Consider the following 19,446-nt stretch of genomic DNA (forward strand, 5'->3'; position numbering starts at 1 on the left):
CCATTTGGGAGTGCGTTTTTTTTCGCCTGCCTTGTTTTTGGTCACTCTCCATCCTCTCTTGCCCTGCTTGACCCATAATTTCGCAGATGAAAAGGTTGGAAGCTGATCACCCCGCTGATGTCAGTAGGGTCCAGTGCGGTCATTCTGCTGAAGGAGTTTGTTCCAGTGGGTGTGCGCGCAAAAAAAGGCCTGTGTGATCCCTTGTCCAGGGCAAGCAGCGTGTCCTTGGTGTCAGCGATGTGGCCACGGGGCGTGTCCTGTTCCACCCGCCGTGCCAGGACACACACTAAGCGAGCCCGGGGCTACGAAGAGAGTTCCTGACGGGGGAAACGGGGGGGAAGAGAGCTAAAGGTGGTGGTGGTGGTGGTGGTGGGGGAGAGTTGAGGGTGAGCTGATGTGTTGTTACCGCGGGACTCTCTTTAGGTTTTGTTTTTTTCATCCGACCCACATCTGCAACGTTCAGGCAGAGGAGAGGACTTTGAAGCCCCTCAACCCGCATCCGCACCTCTCTGGCCCGTCAGCAAAGATGCGCAGAGCGAGTCAGGGAGGGATGTGTGTGTGGGTGTGTGTGTGTGTGTGTGTGTGTGTGTGTGTGTGTGTGTGTGTGTGTGTGTCGTGTGTGTGAGCGCGCGCGCAAGGAAGGCATTACAAGTGAAAGGGACTGAGTGATTACCTGAGAGACGGAGTCGACTGGATGACAGGAGAGAGTGTGCAAAGATTCGCGATGGAACACACCGCACAGGCACTGTCAGAGATCACTTACACACTCTGCTCAAGATCAGACCCTTCCATGCAAATGACAGCAGGAATTATTCATGCGCACAGTGCCGCCTCCCGCAGGACACCGTAGCGCAGCGCGACAGGTCTGGGAAGAACAGCTGTGTCTGGCTTTTAGAAGAAACTTTACAGGGTCGTTGGAAAAGCGACGTCAAAGTTAGCTCCATGCCCATTTCTGTCTGGAATCGAAGCCCTTTCATCTCACTACTAAAAGTTTAGCTTTTACTTGAAAGTATTATACAAATAATTTGAAGATGATTTTTTTTTTTAAATAAATGTTCGATAACTTAAAAAAGGTAGCCTAATATGTCACTTGCAGTAGGCAAATGTAAGGTAGGACATAATTAAAAATAACAGTCCTCTCTGTGTCCTAGTAAAATCAGTATTATACTGTACTGCCCCCCAGTGGAACAGATAAGGAACTGATGCATCACTGAGAAGCATTTAGCCTGGAGAGACATGACCATGATGACCAATTCAATACAACCACACAACACATTTTTTAAAAAAGTTTTTTTTTTTACTAAAAAGCTCTGTGCAAATAAACAGAAATGACTAAGTGAACCAAACGATCAAAGAGTGTTGTGTAAAAGTGACACTGGAGACAGTAGCCTAATAGTTCATGTTAACATGTTTCTAGATAGAGGTGTCCTGTTTTAATAACCAGAGTTCTGGTAGAAAACCTTTAATCAGCTTAGGCACACTGGGGTGTGTTCTGGATTCTTCATGCCTAATAAATAGTGGTTCCTGTAAGAACAAAAGTAACGTTGTGTGGTTCTGTGCATTATGGTAACAAATCTCATTTGTCCATGAGATACAAGGACGAGCAGGTACAAATGCATACAGTATTCACTTCTCAACTTCATTACAACACTAAAGCCAGTTGAGACCCTCAGAAAAAAACACTGTTACAGTTCTCAGATAAAAATGACAGTAGCTTTTGCCCATCATCGTTGTACAAACTCATAAATATAATCACGACATGATCAAACAGTACATTCAGATTATAAGGACAGATGTCCAGTGTTTTGGACAGGCATTGTATGAAACACTGGCATCCTCTTCCTCAACCAGTAATGCTTTTTTGGTGAGACGTCTTCTGCAAGGCGAGGTGTGTCAATTCTGGGAAAAGCTTGCTCCCAGACGACGTCGGAACAGACAAGAATTCAAATGGAGGACTCGTATCCCATGATCCTTTGCAGTAAACCATAAACAAACCTCTGAGCAGAGTCTTTTGTTTGAATGTGTGCATCTGTGATTTCCTTTTTTCATCTCTAATCCATTCTGCCCCTACATGTATTATAGTTCATCCTGTAAAGTGTAAAAAAATATATTACATACACTTAAAAACAGCATGTTCAAACGTTCAGATGAACTTGGCACATGCTACACAGCTCTTACTCCGATGACCTGAGGGGTATTTCACAAAACCTAGGTAAGGGATTAAGCTGGGATTTTTTGGTTATCCTGGATGAATTTACCCTTGACTTGGTTTCACAAAAGAGATGGCACATAAATTGGCATGGGAATTTATTCTCTGCAACTAGCCTGGTCCCGACCAGGCTAACAGCCAAGCTAAGTTCATTCTAATGGTAATTGTACATTATTCTGATTGGTTCAGCTAGCCGTCATTCAAATCAGACCCCCATGGGATTTTTTGAAGAGTTGTACTCCATTTATATACTATTTGCTACTTGCATTTACTCGCAAAACACAACAGAATGTCTGCCCAATACCATATGGATATCATTTAAATTATGGTGGCCTTATAATTAATAACATCTAGCCTACTCGTTGTTTGCTTCTCGTTTTTTGATAGTCGCTCCTATTCATCCTGGATTGGCGTTAGCAGAGAGGGTTAAAGCGGAGGATCTTTGGCGTTAGTGAAACGAGTTGAGCAAGGACCAGACAACGCTATGTCAAACCTGGCTTTATCACTTATCTTGGATGTCTTAACTCTGCTTTTGTGAAATACCCCTCAGGCAAAATGAAGCCATTGACAACACACAACATAACTTAGTAAAAATGTCAGGGGAAAAAGCAATTGCTCGATGTGAATGTGATATTTACCAAGTCATTAAAATGCAAGACTTTGCCACCTGCTTATCCGAGCCTTTACTTTTCCTAGGGTCTATTTTTATCCCTAGTATGAGGCTGTGAGAGCTCCAGCACCACTTGTCTTCACCTTACTTCACCCGGCACCCCCTCAACCCCCTCCTCCTCCTCCTCCTCCTCCTCCTCCTCCTCCTCCTCCTCCTCCTCCTCCTCCTCCTCCTCCTCGCCCTCCACCAGCACCACACTGGGCTCGTCATCTCCTTCATTAGCATGCTAAGCCCTGAGAGTAGCGGCCTGACACAAACTTATGACACCCGCGCTCCGCCGCACACGGGCCTAGATTAAAGGAGCCGCCAGTTATTGCAAAAAAAATAAAAAAAATAAAAATGAAGGAGGAAAAAAAAAAACCCTGTAAGAAGCTTATACCTTGAGTTTGGAGGACTTGTCCTGTAACCATGGCGATAGCTGCTGCAGGCGCTGCCGCAGGACGTCTGCGATGACGCCAGCGTCGCGGCTGTTGATGTGCTCGCCGCCCTGGTCCCGCTGTAGAGGGGAAGAGGAGGGGGGATAGTGGATTAGCAATGCTACGCTACGCACACCGGCCACACCACACACACACAAAAAACCTCGCCACGGCACAGCCAGTCGGTAATAAAGCTAACAGGAGCCATTTTGGTAAAAGAGGATTTACGATGAGAATGCAGGCCTGGCTGAGCAAAAACTACAGCCAATTATACAAATTTTGGCAGAGGAATGAGAAAGTCAAAAGTTAAAGTCAAACTAGACAACTATTACAAACAACAGAACTAAAAACAGCAGTTGTGACACAAAGGAAATGTACAAATAAACTTTCAGAATATTTGCCATAAAATGAAAAACTGCCCAGAAGATTACACGCGACATCAAGATGGCGTCTCACCCTCTTGGTGCCCAGGTGTGGGTAGAAGCGGACGGTGGGGTAGGCCTTGACTCCGGCGCTGTGGCAGGTCTGATAGTGGGCCTGACAGTCCACTTTCCCAGCTCTCACAGTGCCCTTCATCACCTGCGGAACACACAGAACAGACCCTGATGTCTGACGCCGGCCCATCACAGAGACACCTAATCACTGGTTCACACTGCAGCGAGACCCACCCCCGCCCGCCCCCTATCCACTCCAGCCCGCTCAGACATGGCCGACATGCCGAGACAAGACAAGACATTTTTTCCCCACTTAACCTCAGGGAGACATGTGGCCTTTTGCAGTGGGTAAGTGATCACAACAGCTTTTGAGTTGGAAGAGAGAGAGAACGCGAGAGAGGACGCCATACCCGTGCGAGAGACTCAAACTCGGGGGCGAAGTGTTGGCAGGGCCCGCACCACGGGGCGTAGAAGTCCACCACCCAGTGCTCCGTACCCCCCAGGACCCGGTTCTTAAAGTCCTCCGGGGACAAGTCCACAGACGCTTTGGGCAGGAACCTGTAGAACCATAGCAGGGAATACTTAGTATTCTGTGGGCATCTCAGGTTTGTTCCAAACAATGTCTCACTGTATCTATGTGCAATGACTATAGTATAGACAATAAAGTATCGATCAACTCCATTATATGATTAGGTATGAATGGCTTTCTGAGGGAAGGACTGGACTAGTAGACAAACACATGCATTGGCACCACAGAATAAAATAAAACTGAATGAATTCATTACCCCATTGCCCAAGTGCGCAGGGAGTGTGCATCTCTGTGCCAGCCATTGTAGCCACTAGTTTTGAAAAGAAAAACACAATTAAACGACTCATCACACACACTTCGGCCTCTGAACGTGTTTGTGTGAGTGGGGAACGGGGGCACGTACTGGTACTGGTCGCGGCTCTTGCTGCTGTGCGAGTAGAGGCGGATCTCGGGATAGGCCCGGACACCCTCCACCTGGCAGAAGGAGTGGTGCTTCTGGCAGTCCACCGTGCCCACGCGAACCATCCCGTTCAGCATCTGAGAGGGAGAACACAATTTAGTTGAGTATTTTTTCATTTCATTCATGTTTCTATTTGCACACATTAGCATGACTTATTATCTCATCTGGGGTGCAACTACCAGTAAACGATATTATTCTTAACAGTTTTTTTTTTAGAAAGATCATGGTAGTTGCTCGACTTCTAACGGACATATGCAGAGGTGGAGAACATCAAACACAGACAACGCCTTGTGTCAACCAATTCAACTTGCCAACACACACAACACGCACAGAAACAGGAAGTTCAGCAACCCAGCTGCACACCTATTTCACAAAACCTAGAGAGTGGCTTAAGACGAGGATTTTTTTCCATTCCATGAACCTATGTGTACTATTTGCTATTTTGACTTGTTGACGACATAAATAGTTTACATGTTAGGGTTATTATTTAAATTTTGATAGTTATTTTATAATTACCGGTATTCATGGTACAGTATAATCATTGCTTGCTTCTTTAGTTGATAAGATGTTTAATGAATAACCTACTGCAGTGGTTGACTGGAAATGGAGGGCAAGTTTTCAAAGGTGTTTTCAATTAATTTGGTGATAAAGATAATGTAAAGTTTATATGGGCATACTGTATGTGTTTCTTTCCACCGTCATGCTCTATCTCAATGATAAAGACTTCCTAGACAAGGACACTCACACGTGGGTCAGTTGGGTGCACATGTAAATGTGCTTTCAGTTGGTCTGCCTCTCTACTCTCGCTGTTTAAAAACAAACTGCCGTTTCCTCATTCAAAAATAAACCACATCTTTGTTAGTTTTTATCAAAAGTATTTGTTCACTTCGTGTGAATAGTGCTATTTTCTAGGCTTTATTATTCCAACAATTCCATGCATTCTTATGAGGAAACCTGAGAATGTGCATGTGTCCTGAATTAATCACACCTGGTCTGACCTAGTCGCCCCTACTCATCCTGATTTGGCATTCATGAAACGTGTTGAGCTAGGACGACCAGACAACACTAGCCTCTCTACAGCTCTTATCTTGGGTTTCAGGATTCTGCTTTTGTGAGAGAGCTCACTGGCCTGAACTAACTCAAAACAATACAACAGTGTTTATAGTTTCCCACCTCAGAATGTCTGGTTGCAGACAAAAGTGTTTTACAGTTGTAAACAGTTAATTCAATTTGATAAAATATAAATAACAAAACCTCCTTTCTACTATCTCCGCAAATGTGCAACAATAATGCAGAGGTGTATTCAATACCAAGGCATGACAAAAAGTTACCGGAAAGTTACTTTGGTAACCGGACCAGGGACTGGAATATCCAACTTGCTCTTTCCAATTATTTGACTAAATTCATTATTCCATCTGTGCCACCAGCCTGTGCCCGTTCTCTCTCCCATACGCACCCTTGCCCTCTCCCATACGCACCCTTGCCCTCTCCCATACGCACCCTTGCCACTCTCCTCCACTCAGGCAGCAGGGCCTGGCACGGGCCACACCATGGAGCGTAGAAGTCCACCATCCACAGCTCGTCAGACTTCCGCCTCTTCACCAGCTCGGCGAAGGTGTCCGCGTTCAGGGTGACCACGACTGGGTTGATCAAGTCCTGTGGGGGTACAGATAGGCCACAGGGGAGGGGAGTTAGAGAGGGGTAGTGGGCAAAACGGAGTTATTCTCGTTCCCCCTCATGGGTAAATACTTTGTAAGCATTGAGATTTTCAGAGAGAGAGAGAGAGAGAGAGAGAGAGAGAGAGAGAGAGAGAGAGAGAGAGAGAGAGAGAGAGAGAGAGAGAGAGAGAGAGAGAGAGAGAGAGAGAGAGAGTAAGAAAGAGAGAGAGAGAGAGAGAGAGAGAGAGAGAGAGTAAGAAAGAGAAAGAGAGAGAGAGAGAGAGAGTAAGAAAGAGAGAGAGAGAGAAAGAAAGCGAGAGAGAAAGCGAAAAAGTGTATAGTGCACATATCAATGCAAGAGACTGAATGCTAAAGAAAGGCAGATGAGGGGAAAAGGCAGAGAGAGAGAGAGAGAGAGAGAGAGAGAGAGAGAGAGAGAGAGAGAGATTGAATGCAAAAGAAAGGCAGATGAAGGGAAAAGGCCATCATTGCAAACACAAGGGCCGACGCCACAGAGATCTTGGGAGGCCTCTTAGTGCCTGTTAGTGTGGCGGAGCGAGACAGAGTCAGACATTAATCACAGAGAGCGCAAGCTGCGCTGCCCTCACCTCAATAAACTCAAGGATGCCATCTGCCGAATGGTGGCCCTCGTACTCGTGGATGCTGGATTTGTTGAAGATGACGGTGGTCGGGTACGCTTGGATATTATACTGCAGACAAATAAAAAAGAAATAAATAAAATGAAAACAAAAACAAGACATGGTGGACCAATATCACTGCGGTGACTCTCCCCATTATCTCCATAGGGGAGCCCATAAACGCGCTCTCACGGGGAGGCGTTAATCACCGGATCTGTTTACGGTATTAATATACAATTAACCTTCATCACGACAGGAGCCATTCACTAGTAAATGAGGGCTGCAATTACCAGACGCCTCGAAGTTTATTATTATACTATTTATGTGAAGGAAAAAAAAAAAAACACAACACCGGCTACAGAAGCGCCCAGCAGTTTGCAGTTCAATTATCTTGCCGTGGCTATCCGGAATGTTCCCCCAGCACCTCGGCCTGACCGTGTGGCCATCTGTGCCCCTGCTCTCAGGCTGGGGCCGAGCAGAAGGCCGGCCGCCGCCATCACAAGCCGCTCCACCCTGCCTCGCTTCACCCCCACCACCACCCACCCAGCCCGCCATCACACAGGCCCAGAGATGACTCACTCACTCACTCTCCCTGGCAGGGCAGCAGGTGGGTGGTGTTGGGGGTTAAGAGGGGGGGTGACTGGAGTTTAACCAGAGGCGACCCACAACAAATCACTACTCATTCGATCACAAGGGGTGGTCATTTGTGACTCACACCGCTATTGGCTGAACAAATGTTCCCCAAAATACAACCGCCCCCACACAAAAACAAAACCCCCAAATGAGATTCTGGAAGGGCCGAGTCGTGCTCTATGTTTACAAGAAGTTGAGCTTGAGCAGTGGCTCTCGCTCATGTCCGCACGCTCACCGTGCTGCAGAGTCCGTCGTGAATGGTGCAGTCCAGCGTCCCAAACTTGAGCTGGCCGGCCAGCTGAATGGAGGCCTTCCTCAGCTCAGGAAGCAGGGCGCGGCAAGGAGGACACCACTGGAGGGGGGACAAACACCGGAGTCAAACCTGCTTTTGTACGCAGAGCACACCCTCATACTCACACACTCAAACAGGATCTTATCTTCCACTGAGACCAACTGTAATGTTTCCACCAGCTTGGCAGATTCCTCCAAAAGACAAGCAGTGACCTCAAACCCAACCCAAACCCAAGAGACTACAGTAATCTAAGGAGTCACTAAGCAAATATGCACATAGTGGGATCACCCTTGCTCATAAGCAATTCACGTCATTCCTTAATGTGACAGAAAAATAGTCGCCATTAGACACAGGAGACTCACAGGGGCGAAGAAGTCCACCAGCCAGGGCTCCTTCTCGTGACTGGGGAAGTTCTCTGGTCTCAGCGTGGTGACGTGGGCCTTCACGCTCTCCTTGGCGAAGGCCACGATGTTGTACAGCACATCCTTGCCTGTGAAGCGGAAAGCATTAGCGCTAAGCTGCCCGTCGTCATGGAAAAAAAAAAAAACAACAACATGTGCAATGACACAAGCAAAGACCCTGCGTATCCAGCGTATCCGGTTACATGGTCGCTACGAGCGCTGAAAGGGACAGCGTCTTCTCACCGTGGTGAATCTCAAAGTCGTGGATGCCACGACCTTTGAAGACGGCGATGCTGGGCTTCTGGACGTAAAGGGAGCTGCACAGCTCCGCCTCGGCGAGGCAGTCGACTTTACCGACCTGTGCAGAGTCAAACGTCACCGTTTAACAATCAATCACCCTCCCACAGAGTTAACATTTAACAGCCATCTCCACAAATAGCCTGTTGTTCTCCATACATGCACGACAAACACAATGACATTTAGGCAACATCAAGAACACTACTCTATTAATAAACACATTACCAGCACATCTGCTTCCATGGAAACAGAAAACTCTTAAATAACACCTTTATGCAATTTCTCTAAAAATATTCAGGTGTCTGTGTGTGTGTGTGTGTGTGTGTGTGTGTGTGTGTGTACATACATTTCAACCAAATATGTATTAATGTATTTAATGTTTAATTTACCTGAATATGATCATCTTTCAGAAGGGCATTCAGCTTCTTGTATTCATGAGAGGCCAACCCAGTCTGTCCAAATGTGAAGCTGACCAGCCAGCGATGATGGGCCAGCTTTGTCTATCAATCACAAATAGGCAAACGACTCAGAAGGCTAATTCCTAAATCAAACATTTTTACTGTGGCCCTGTGCACGATGACAAGCTACTCGTGAAAGAGACATGAAAAGAGTATCTTTAAAAAATCATAATGAAAAGAAAAGAGTGAAAGAGATTGTCACCTCAAAGGAATCCTTTGAGAGGGTCTCAAGGTCCGGGAGACGCTGCAGCACCTGGGCATAAATCTCCCTGGCGTCCAAACTCTGGAGGTACTGTGCACAAATCGAACATAGTGAGTGGCTTCATTTGTGAGCGTGCTGCGCAAACTCTTCACTTTGCAAGGGCCTTGGACATTTTTAGAAGCTTTACAGGCTCCATCAAAGGAACAAGTGAAACACGCATCAATAAAAAAATCTTTCGACATTTTCAGCCGCTCTGGCCATGGCATTGGTTTTCACCTACGTTTTAAGATGACTGCTAGAATTGCAGCATTTCAAAGCCAAACAAAAGGCTGGGATAAAAGTAGGCATGCAAAAGCATTTTAACGAGACATCTGCATCTACAGCTACATCTGCATGTTACCTTTTAAGGCACTCAACTCATTTGTACCAGCGCCACGTCAGTGGATTTGGTTTCTCATCCGGTGGAGCCTTAGGTGTTCAAACTAGCAACACAGAGGGCATCGATAGACAGACAAAGCAGTCCTTACCAGCACACTGCCTTTGTCTTTCAGCATGCTTCCAGGCGGGAAAAATGCTGTTGTGCTCGAGGTCACCTCGAAGCTCTCACAGAGCTCGGCCTGTGTGGAGCAGTCCATCCAGCCAACATGAACTAGACCCTCCTGCAGTGAGCAGAAAAGGCAAACAAGGGAAACTTGTTTCTGAATTCTCAGCGCACAAACCGGAATCACCACTTCAATTAAAGTCATATAGTTCGATGGTCTCGTGTTACTTACCAACATTCCAGCTAATTTCTGCCTTGTTTGAGACTCTAGGCAATCTGCAGAAGAAATATACACAAACAGACATATTGACAGCGTTACATGCGGAATACATGCCAAGATGGCTGGGTTTTGGTGCAGTGTTCAGTGTTTTACATCTGAGAAATGTTTACCTCCCGAGTCTGCACAAAACGTAATCAGCCACCCTATTCGGGCTGCAAATGCACGGTCGATCTCATTGAAGATGTTTCCTGCGAAAGGAAATTAAAGCCCCTTGAGGTTAGACACCAAGAACACTATACTCAGATTCTCATCAGATGAAAACGTTAATATTTATCAAGCATTTGCTAGTCAATTTGAGAGTGAAGAACATACAGATACAAGCTCTGATACCCAGAAAGCATGGGCACGCAAACAGACACCTTGCATGTGCTCACCTTGCCAAAGCTCAGTGACTCTGCTCTTCACAAACTGCATGGCAAACTTAGTTAAGCTGTCTTTCGACCGGTCTCCAAAGTACTTCTCGGCATTCTGTTGGGAAGATGAGCAGCTCATCAAATGAAAATCTTCAACACAAAATAAAATACCTCCACACCCTATAACACCCTGTATAATGTGCTTCGCTCTCACCATTCCAGTCTTGAATATGTAAAGGCTGGGATAGCTGTTGACGCCTTTGCTGCGACAGAGTCTTCCATTATCGCCACAGTTTACAGCACCGATCCTAATCACTCCATCCATCTCTTTGGCAAACTCCCTCCACTGTAGAGGCGACAATGCATGTGAATTAATGCAAATAACACATGCAAATTGACCATATAGAGTCAGCATGTGAATACATGCCCTGAACATCTGAAACAACACATCTCAATTCATTCTCACCGTGGGGGCTAGATCATGGCAGTGGGAACAGCGAGGGAAGTAGAAATTGACAAACCACAGCTCTCCAGAATTGACTGCTGCATCTGAAAAAAAAATTAAACGAGGAAGCACGATAAACAAAGCTGCAGGGATGACGAACTCACATCCAGGAGAGATCTCTCTCTTGCATATTTTTAACGTTTGGGGCGTGAAAGCCAAACATCTCGTAAGAATACAAACTCCGATAATATGACATGTGGAGGTTGAGAGAGAACTTACCAAAGTCCGCTCTGTCTAAAGTGATGATCTCCAGATCATCATCATAGATACCTGCAAAGTACACATACAGAAAGATGCAAATGTGTCACACATTAGCCCAGATTATCTGCCATTCTCTGAGACTGGACGTCTCCTGGTGCAATTAGCCTACCAAAATCGTATCTGTAGAAGTTCCAGCTTTCATATCGTCCACCCTGTTGCTCGTCCAGTCCCTTCTCTCCGTATTTGTCGTACTTCTTCCTAAGGTCCTCGTCCTTCAGCACCTCATAAGCACGGTTGATCTTCAGGAAGTTTTCATGGGCAGTTTCATCATTCTGTGGGAATGAACCAGTTATAACTACAACAACTAGGCCTACACAGACTGAATCAGCTAATCAACAACTAAATTAGCCTAGGCATACACTTACTGGATTTTTGTCAGGGTGCATCTTGAGGGCCAGCTTCTTGAAAGCCTGTCGAATCTCTCTAGTAGTTGCTTCTCTGGAGACATCAAGTAATTTATAATAATCTTCATCAGACGAAATTGAAGCAACGAGGCATAGTACAATGCAAGATACGACCAGCATCCTGCTCCATGAAGTCGGACTAAGATGGACCTGCTGGCGGTTTGTCTCCTTGCTGTTCATCTTTGCAGAGTTCACAAACGACTCAGACTCTGACTCAAGCTTTGTGGATCTCAAACTCGTTCATCTTCAGGGAATGTATCCTGAAGAAACTCCGTATTTCAGATGTTCTGGTACAATGGGGAAAAAACACAGTTTAAAAACTGACATACGATAAGCTACGATATAAAGTCGTTGCACAAAAATAATTGATCAAACACAGTCTTAACAACTTATTTGTAAGTATTCACATTAACAGTGTTTTTTCAGGACAAGACCAACCTCTGCTTCCTAAATTCAAACAGCAACCCCTGGTATACATCACAAATCACATCAACATCAGCAACAGTGGTTAACCTATCCAGAGTCAAAAGTATGATATCGTAACGCCCAATTTAGAGGAATTAGCCCCTTAGCAGAAGAATGAGTGTGAAACAAAAGCATTGAAATGCTTTACAATTACAGCAAGACATTACGTCTTACCATTACAGCTCCCAAACAGATTTTGCAAACAGTACTCAAAGTTACGTTAGGTAACGATAATTGGCTGGCTAACATGAGCTAACTTTTCAACCAAGCAATGGTTAGCGAGCTAGCTAACAATGTTAACAATAAGGCATGCACATTCACCTTTAACACCTCTCAAGAAGCTCCTAAAATTCTTGAATGAGTAATGCAACGTAATGCTCTTGAACCAAGAGCACTATGATAATCGAGACTTCTATCCGGGTTTAAATCCGGGTGCAGTAGTAGGCTACTACTGCTGACGCTTGATAAGGTTTCTTGGCTATGTTAAACACCGGTGGTTCCTGCCTATCCAAAGTTGCGTGTGTGAACGAAATGCCACCATATGACATGACGTAGACTAGAGACGCTCAGGACTCGCCACGTTTGCCCCAATTTGCAAAATAAGCCAATTAGAAACTCCGTTCATATTTTTGTCTAATAATGGCTTTGAACATATTTAACATTAGGAATACAATTTCTAAACATTTGCGCTGCAGTGTCCATCTGTCTCTAAAATGGAGCAGCAACATAGCTTGTAGCATCGACCGATATTATATACCAAAACTGTTCAGTTTATTATCAATAAATATAATGTCAATGCATATGTTCCATTTAGGTTCAATGAAACCGTACAAAATCGTGTTTGTGTTAAATGATTTTATTATGCAGATTTCACGTTACGTACCCTGTGGCGTTTCGCTCGCTGCGTACGTGTGTACGCCGCGCCCCCGTGATTCTTTCAGCACGCGCAACTTCCGCCATTATTTGAAAATTTTGCACCAGTGAAGACTGAGGAGGTCCCACGCTAGTTCCCTGGGATTTTAAATTGTCACTCTTCTTTGTCTCAAGCGATGGAATTTCAAGGTTGGTAGATTGCTAATGAGTTTGAAAGAAAAGTGTTTTGGTGCCAAGATCGCTCATTGGCAGGGGTGACAAGCTAACTAGATAGCTAGCTAACAGCTAATGTTGCCACCAAGTTTCAGATGGAGTTATCTAGCCTCGTAGCCGGTAAAATATTAACCTAACCACGATCAGAGAACACGAATAGAGCGATTGTTGATTCAATTTTAGAAACGTTGAACATGGTTAAAATGAATTGGTCTCAGACTTCTAAGTAAACGTTAACACAATATTGAAATACTTGTATCTAACGTTAATGTTAGCTTACCTCAGTTAGCTCAAAGTCATTGCTTAGCTCCTAGCTAGCTAAGTTAACTGCCCAACGTTATGTGTAGTAGACCCCTTGCTAGCAAGCTAAAAGATAGCTACAAGTGTTGAACTGTCAATGTGTCGGCTGAATTGCCACCAAAAGTCATATGCATTCAGATCGTCAACAAGATCTTTAACGTTTGGCGATATCTGGCAAGTATATGAAATGTCGTATGTTTGTAGGCGACTAATTTGATCCCATGTTTATACTGAAGTAGGCACAGAACCAATGACGCTTGGCTCACCTACTTCCCCCAAGCCTGGAACAGGCGCCCAGTTTTTACCCGGCTTTCTGATGGGAGACCTACCAGCACCTGTCACACCCCAGCCTCGGACATTTGGGGTCAGCGGTGTTGGAACCGAGACGAGATCGCCTCTTATGGCAGGTCAGGAAAATATGCTCCTAATGTCATTCATGCAACGGTATGATTAGTATCGAGCAATGTGTTGATTGGTTTGAACTCCTCTGCTCAACAGGAGGCTCTCCACCTCAGCCTGTGGTTCCTACTCCCAAAGATAAGAGTGGCGCACCTCCAGTTAGAAGTATATATGACGACCTAGCCAGCCCAGGGATTGGCATGTCCCCTCTCACTGCACGGAAACAGGTGAGTACACCTTGTAATCACAATTCTGAGTTCAAATTCAATCTGAAACTGATAACTTGTCTGGCTGTGGCCAGACTAAGCTCAATCCGCGCTGTATTTCTACTGCACAAGAGGCGTGATCAATGGGCATAGTTCAAATGACTCTGTACGCTTGGATAGTCCTTCAATCAATCAGACCAACGATCCGGGTGCGCCTGGTGGATAAGCAAGTTTGCAAGTTCCAGCAAATGTGGAAAGGAAGCAGGAGAGATAAATGTGCAGGTTTCCAGCCTGAGCTGCCGGGCGTAATCCAATCGCCTGGAGATCGGGCTGGGTTTACCCAGTCTACCTGATAACTGCTTATGCTTTTTTTTATCTTCCACAGCCATTTTCTGTCTTGCAGTCTCCTTTGCCAACTTTTCCAGGAACGCCAGGAACAGGTGAGCCTCTTAGCATTGCTATATTATCAGATTGTTTATTTGCTACTCTCTCTGTAGATCTAACCCCTATATATATATGTGTGTATGCGTGTGTCTTTCATAGTCTCTAGCGTGTTCAGTCCAGCCAATTTAAGCCAACAGAGGAAGTCCGTGCTTTCTCCTGCACAGATCGACCCCTTCTTCACTCAAGGTGATGCACTTTCGTCTGAGGACCAGCTTGATGACACATGGGTCACTGTGTTTGGGTAAGTGTTTTGGCAGCATGCATTTTCAGTGTGGTATTAGTGTCATAGACCGTGTGAGTAGGATATGCTTGTTACGTCAGGTTTATCAATCGGCTTGAAAGAGTTTTCTAGAATCATCCTATACATTTTTTAATGTCCTTATGGACAGATTCCCAATAAGGAGCATTCTCAGACTTCAATCCAGCCTTGCTCTCAAGACAACAGAAGTACATGGGTTTTGGCTTTATACTGCTGTTTGATCTTCATCTGTGCTTTGATCTTCATCTGTGGATCATCTGTGGATCATCTGTGCTTGGTGTATGTTTTACTTGGGAGCTGTTATGGAGCGGCCGGTAGTGTGTTGATGCATGTTTATGATTTGCTGTTTTGTTTCTTCTTTTTTGCACAGGTTTCCTCCTGCTTCTGCCTCCTACATTCTCTTACAGTTTGCTCAGTATGGGAACGTTCTGAAACATGTGGTGAGAACCCTGGTTTATTTGTTAATGCATAATACATTCCTGTATATAGGCTGTATATATTACAGAATATATCTTTCTTTATTTGTTTAAATTATGTTCTGTACTGTACACATAGATGACTGCACAGATAGATGAATGAATAGTTTTAAAACATAAACTGGGGAAATAACGTTTTATTTTCACCGAAGGATATCCAGATTTAAATGTTTTTACAGATGATTGCACAGGCAGAGACTCTAAGCTGAGCTCTATATCATTTAAATTGACAAAACCAAAATCACTGCTCCTTTTACCAGATGTCCGTGTGTCTTTTCAATTACAGATGTCCAACACAGGCAACTGGATGCACATTCAGTATCAGTCCAAACTCCAAGCAAGGAAGGCACTCAGTAAAGATGGGAGGATTTTTGGCGAAGCCATTATGATTGGTGTAAAGCCTTGTATTGATAAGGTGGGCCTCTTTAAATCAGACATGTTTCCTGTGTCTATATGCATGTCACTGTATGTCTTCATATCTCTTTACATTAAGCAGCCTTACAATAACTGAAGTATCCGTATGCAAGTGTGGTTGTTGGTGCTGGTGTTTTGATATTCTGTTGACTCTCTTCTGGCTAAAGTTATTGAATGAGTTTCAAGGGTTATATAAGCACTGCAAAGGAGTTTTCTTGTTTACACTGTCACTTGGGGTAAAACCCTCAGATAATAAAAATCACTTTCATACACTTCATACACAGTATAAAAGTGCTTGTCACTGCATGACCGATATTGAACCGCATAATAACACACATATTGATTCACGCGTCATAGTCAGCACCTTGTTGTTACACGCATTTGCATGTTTGTCTGTGTGTTCCCCTCCCTCTTCATCTCGCATATTGAGCGTGTGTGTGTGTGTGTGTGCGTCTTGTGTTTTCTTGCTCCCCGTGCAGAATGTGATGGAAGGTTCTGCTGGGCGAGGCAGCTCCTCGGGCTCCGTGTTCAACACCCCGGCGAAGGCCAACGGCACCCCCAGCCACCCCGTCTCCACCCCCCGCTCCGCCATGAGGCCCCTCAGCGCTGCCTACAAGGCCTCCAGCAGCGATTACCAGGTACAACACGGCCTTGGGCTGCAGCGCCAACACACAATTGGGAGTGGGTGAATGGAGCTTGGGAAGTGTGTGTGTCTGTGTGTGTCTGTGTGTGTCTGTGTGTGTGTGTGTGTGTGTGTGTGTGTGTGTGTATGATTGTTGAAGTGGTGCAATACACAAATTAAATGAGTGCAGATTGTATTCTGCAGTAAACAACTGCAACGCCCTGCATCTATTTACATTGAAGGTATTGCTCCTAATTGATTCAGCAAAACACAATGACTGTCAAAGATTTACCTCACATGGGGAGCTTGGTGCATTCTCTGTACTTGATGATATGATATGAACTACCCTCTCAAGACCTGTCTCGTAAATGTGTGCGCTATGTTATAGGTTGTTGCGGACCGACAGACCCCAAGAAAAGACGACACCTTTGTGTCCAAAGCCATGGAGTACATGTTCGGCTGGTGAGCGTCTGCCTTTCTGGAAGGACTTGACCACCGCCGCCGCCGACGCCACCACTACTAGCTACTAGCCCCAGCCCTCAGTGCCCCAGCCAAGGGCCTGGGACTGGGCACCTGGACAATGAGGAGAACACAATATGTGGGGTGAAAGCAAAAGCACTTTATCAGGTGAATGACTTTAAACAAGTCTGTTGATATTTTTTGGGTTCACAATGCTCTTGGAGGAAACACACCGTCTATAGGGGTTGGAGTGCTACAAAGCTCTCGATTATGTCTTGATAACTCACTGTCAACAGAAAAAGAGTGCTGTGATGTCCTTAAGAAGACCTGTTGGCTTGAAGTTTGCAACACTGCAGGGCTGTCCTAAGTCTATTAGTTAATTATGCACTGGCAGTACTCTGCGAATGATTCATTTCAGATTCTTGAATATGTAAGAGCCTACATTTCTTTGGCCTGAAGTAGTGCTTAACATATTCAGTCTTTTCTAGCAAATAATCAGGGTGCTATATTTTAACAGCGCACTAACTCAGTGATGAAATATTCCTACATGGCCATAGATGAGGTTGAAATGTCAGCCTGCTGTGATTGAAGTTTTAAGCGGCCATAGTGGAATTGGTTTTGAGTCCTTTGAGCAGACATTGGACATTGGTCTGCTTTCTAAATGACTGTCCTCCTGGTTATCCAAGCCTTACATTGAAAACAATTTTGAAAGAAACTTTCCTTTAATGTGTGTGGTAGTTTTAGGTTGTAGGGTTTGATACAGTTGTTTTTTTTTATACAAATATAGCAAAAGACAAAATCTGTTTTTAAAAGGGTGTGTGCTGGCCAAAAAACTCCAACAACATTGTAGAGAGAGAGAGCGAGAGAATGTGTATTCCTTCCCTTCACTGTTTGAGTGACGTCTTGATTGAAAGAAGGGCAGTTATCAGTGTGTTCATGATCCTTCACCCCATTCATATGATTTTGCTGTCTACTTTTGTATTGCTGCTTTTCAAATACTGTGCTTTGTGCTTTTCTGTTGTTGTGTTTTTTTTATTATTTACCCTTTTCTTGTCAAAATAATAAATAAACAGGATATTGTTTTCTCTTGATAACGACACGCGCCTCTGTCGTCCTCGGGTCTGTGCGGCACTTGAAATCTCTAGTTATTAGTTTGTTTTGTGCGTGAAGGCTGTACATTGTCGCCGGGTTTGCGACAATTGATTGGCTGTGACAGCAAGAGTGATGAGAGGCTGTAGGAGTGAAGGGGTGCCACTGCAGCTGCGGGTGGAGAGAGTCAGGGCCTGAATGCCGAGCTGATTAGGCTGCCAGGTGGCGGCTAAGTGCAGACTGGAAGTGCTAAAGTCTTCACTTAAAATGCTCAATTAAAGATCCACTAACGAGCCTGCTGATTGCTGTGTGAGTGTGTGTGTCACTGTCTATCGTGTCTGTCTGTCTGTCTGAGGACAAAGCTTAGCCATGCTAAAAGCCAAGTCTTTTCCATGGTGATTTTTCCTGTAATGATCCTTAATTTACACACAGGTCTACACGCCAGATAACTGGCTGGTGTGACTTGATTTTTGATGTGTTGGCTACCGGATTTTGAGAGACCTGCACTTCAGCGGCGCTTCAGTCAGTCGCAATCCTGAGCCGAGTTCCTTTATGTTGACCATCACAGCGGAGTCGTTACGCGAGGAGCTTACTCACTGTTTCAGCGCAGTGTGTTTCACTGAGTCCCGGATTTAGAGATGACTTGTGCTGAGCCCGACTTTAACCTCTTAAGATTGAGAGATTTGTAGCGTAGAAAAGTGTTTCTCACCAGTACTGCAAATGTGTCTCATCTAGAGTCCACAAAAACCCAAGTCCGTGAAATTATTAATGAGTGCATTGGATTTCTGCAATTATACGGGAATTATACAATTATACTTGCTGGTGTTAGCTCCAGATTGAGGACACAAAGGTTGAACACTTCGCTACATTAAAATTCTGAGCATCTGGTGTCTGAACAAACACCAAATCAAAGAACAAAACAACAACAACAGCAGCAGTAGCCAGCTATACAGCGCAGTGGGCCAGTCGTCAGTAGCATAAGTGAAGACATACAGTAGGTTGTGGCAGTGTTCTCACAAACCTCCATAGGTGCGAGGAAAGCACTGGGGTCACAAACGGAAAAGGTGCTACTACTCCCACTTCAGCACTGAGGTGCTGACGATATATCTCTCTCTCTCTCTCTCTCTCTCTCTCTCTCTCTTTCTCCCTCCATCTCTCCAATATGCTATGCTACATTAGGGTGTGTTGTTTGTCCGTTGTTTTCCACCCCTGTGCTGCTCGCTGCCTTTGAAGGTCAGGCAGGTGAGTCTGCAGGCGTCAGTGGAAGCGTAGAGAGGGGGAGAAAAAAAACAATCCCTGAGACGGACGTCGTAGGAGCCAGCCACGCCACCTCCCCCCCCCCTCCTCCTCCTCCTCCTCCTCCTCCTCCTCCCTCCGCTCCCTGGCACAAGGTGACATGGATCCGTGCTCCGGAGGTGAAGCTGGCCTCACCCCTGGCTCCGCTGAGGCTGATGCGAAGTGCCAGCGTGCTGTCTGGCCGATGAGGCTCAGGGATGCAGGGCGCCCCCAGGGTCGGCCCAGACATAATCCATCCTGATCAACTGGGCCTCTCCTCAGGCGTGATAGACCTGTAACCTTGGAGGAGA

The 19,446-nt window shown here is 45.3% G+C and overlaps 2 protein-coding genes across 3 annotated transcripts; one reads left to right on the forward strand and one right to left on the reverse strand.

Moving 5' to 3' along the window:
* Positions 1-1,296: 1,296 nt before the first annotated feature.
* Positions 1,297-12,614, reverse strand: dnajc10 (DnaJ (Hsp40) homolog, subfamily C, member 10). 2 transcript variants are annotated; one of them, XM_062534200.1, is made up of 23 exons: positions 12,437-12,614; positions 11,603-11,928; positions 11,347-11,509; positions 11,196-11,246; positions 10,938-11,020; positions 10,686-10,817; positions 10,493-10,586; positions 10,229-10,306; positions 10,071-10,114; positions 9,825-9,956; positions 9,298-9,387; positions 9,027-9,137; positions 8,584-8,698; positions 8,302-8,429; positions 7,883-7,999; positions 6,985-7,086; positions 6,219-6,374; positions 4,662-4,795; positions 4,515-4,568; positions 4,140-4,287; positions 3,752-3,874; positions 3,259-3,375; positions 1,297-2,088 (listed from the first exon to the last, which is right to left on the reverse strand). In XM_062534200.1, the coding sequence occupies exons 2-23, from the start codon at positions 11,819-11,821 to the stop codon at positions 2,077-2,079; spliced, it is 2,403 nt and encodes an 800-aa protein (XP_062390184.1). In that variant the 5' UTR covers positions 11,822-11,928; positions 12,437-12,614; the 3' UTR covers positions 1,297-2,076. The 2 variants fall into 2 exon arrangements, with proteins under 2 accessions (XP_062390184.1, XP_062390185.1); XM_062534201.1 differs by having other exon boundaries at positions 12,428-12,614.
* Positions 12,615-13,040: 426 nt separating this feature from the next.
* On the forward strand, positions 13,041-17,866 carry nup35 (nucleoporin 35). The gene is made up of 9 exons (XM_062534202.1): positions 13,041-13,168; positions 13,729-13,899; positions 13,991-14,118; positions 14,483-14,537; positions 14,641-14,782; positions 15,171-15,240; positions 15,563-15,691; positions 16,170-16,328; positions 16,701-17,866. The coding sequence occupies exons 1-9, from the start codon at positions 13,156-13,158 to the stop codon at positions 16,776-16,778; spliced, it is 945 nt and encodes a 314-aa protein (XP_062390186.1). The 5' UTR covers positions 13,041-13,155; the 3' UTR covers positions 16,779-17,866.
* The last annotated feature ends 1,580 nt before the right edge of the window (positions 17,867-19,446 follow it).

Source organism: Sardina pilchardus, chromosome 4 (assembly GCF_963854185.1).
Source record: "Sardina pilchardus chromosome 4, fSarPil1.1, whole genome shotgun sequence".
Classification (NCBI taxonomy): Eukaryota; Metazoa; Chordata; class Actinopteri; order Clupeiformes; family Clupeidae; genus Sardina; species Sardina pilchardus.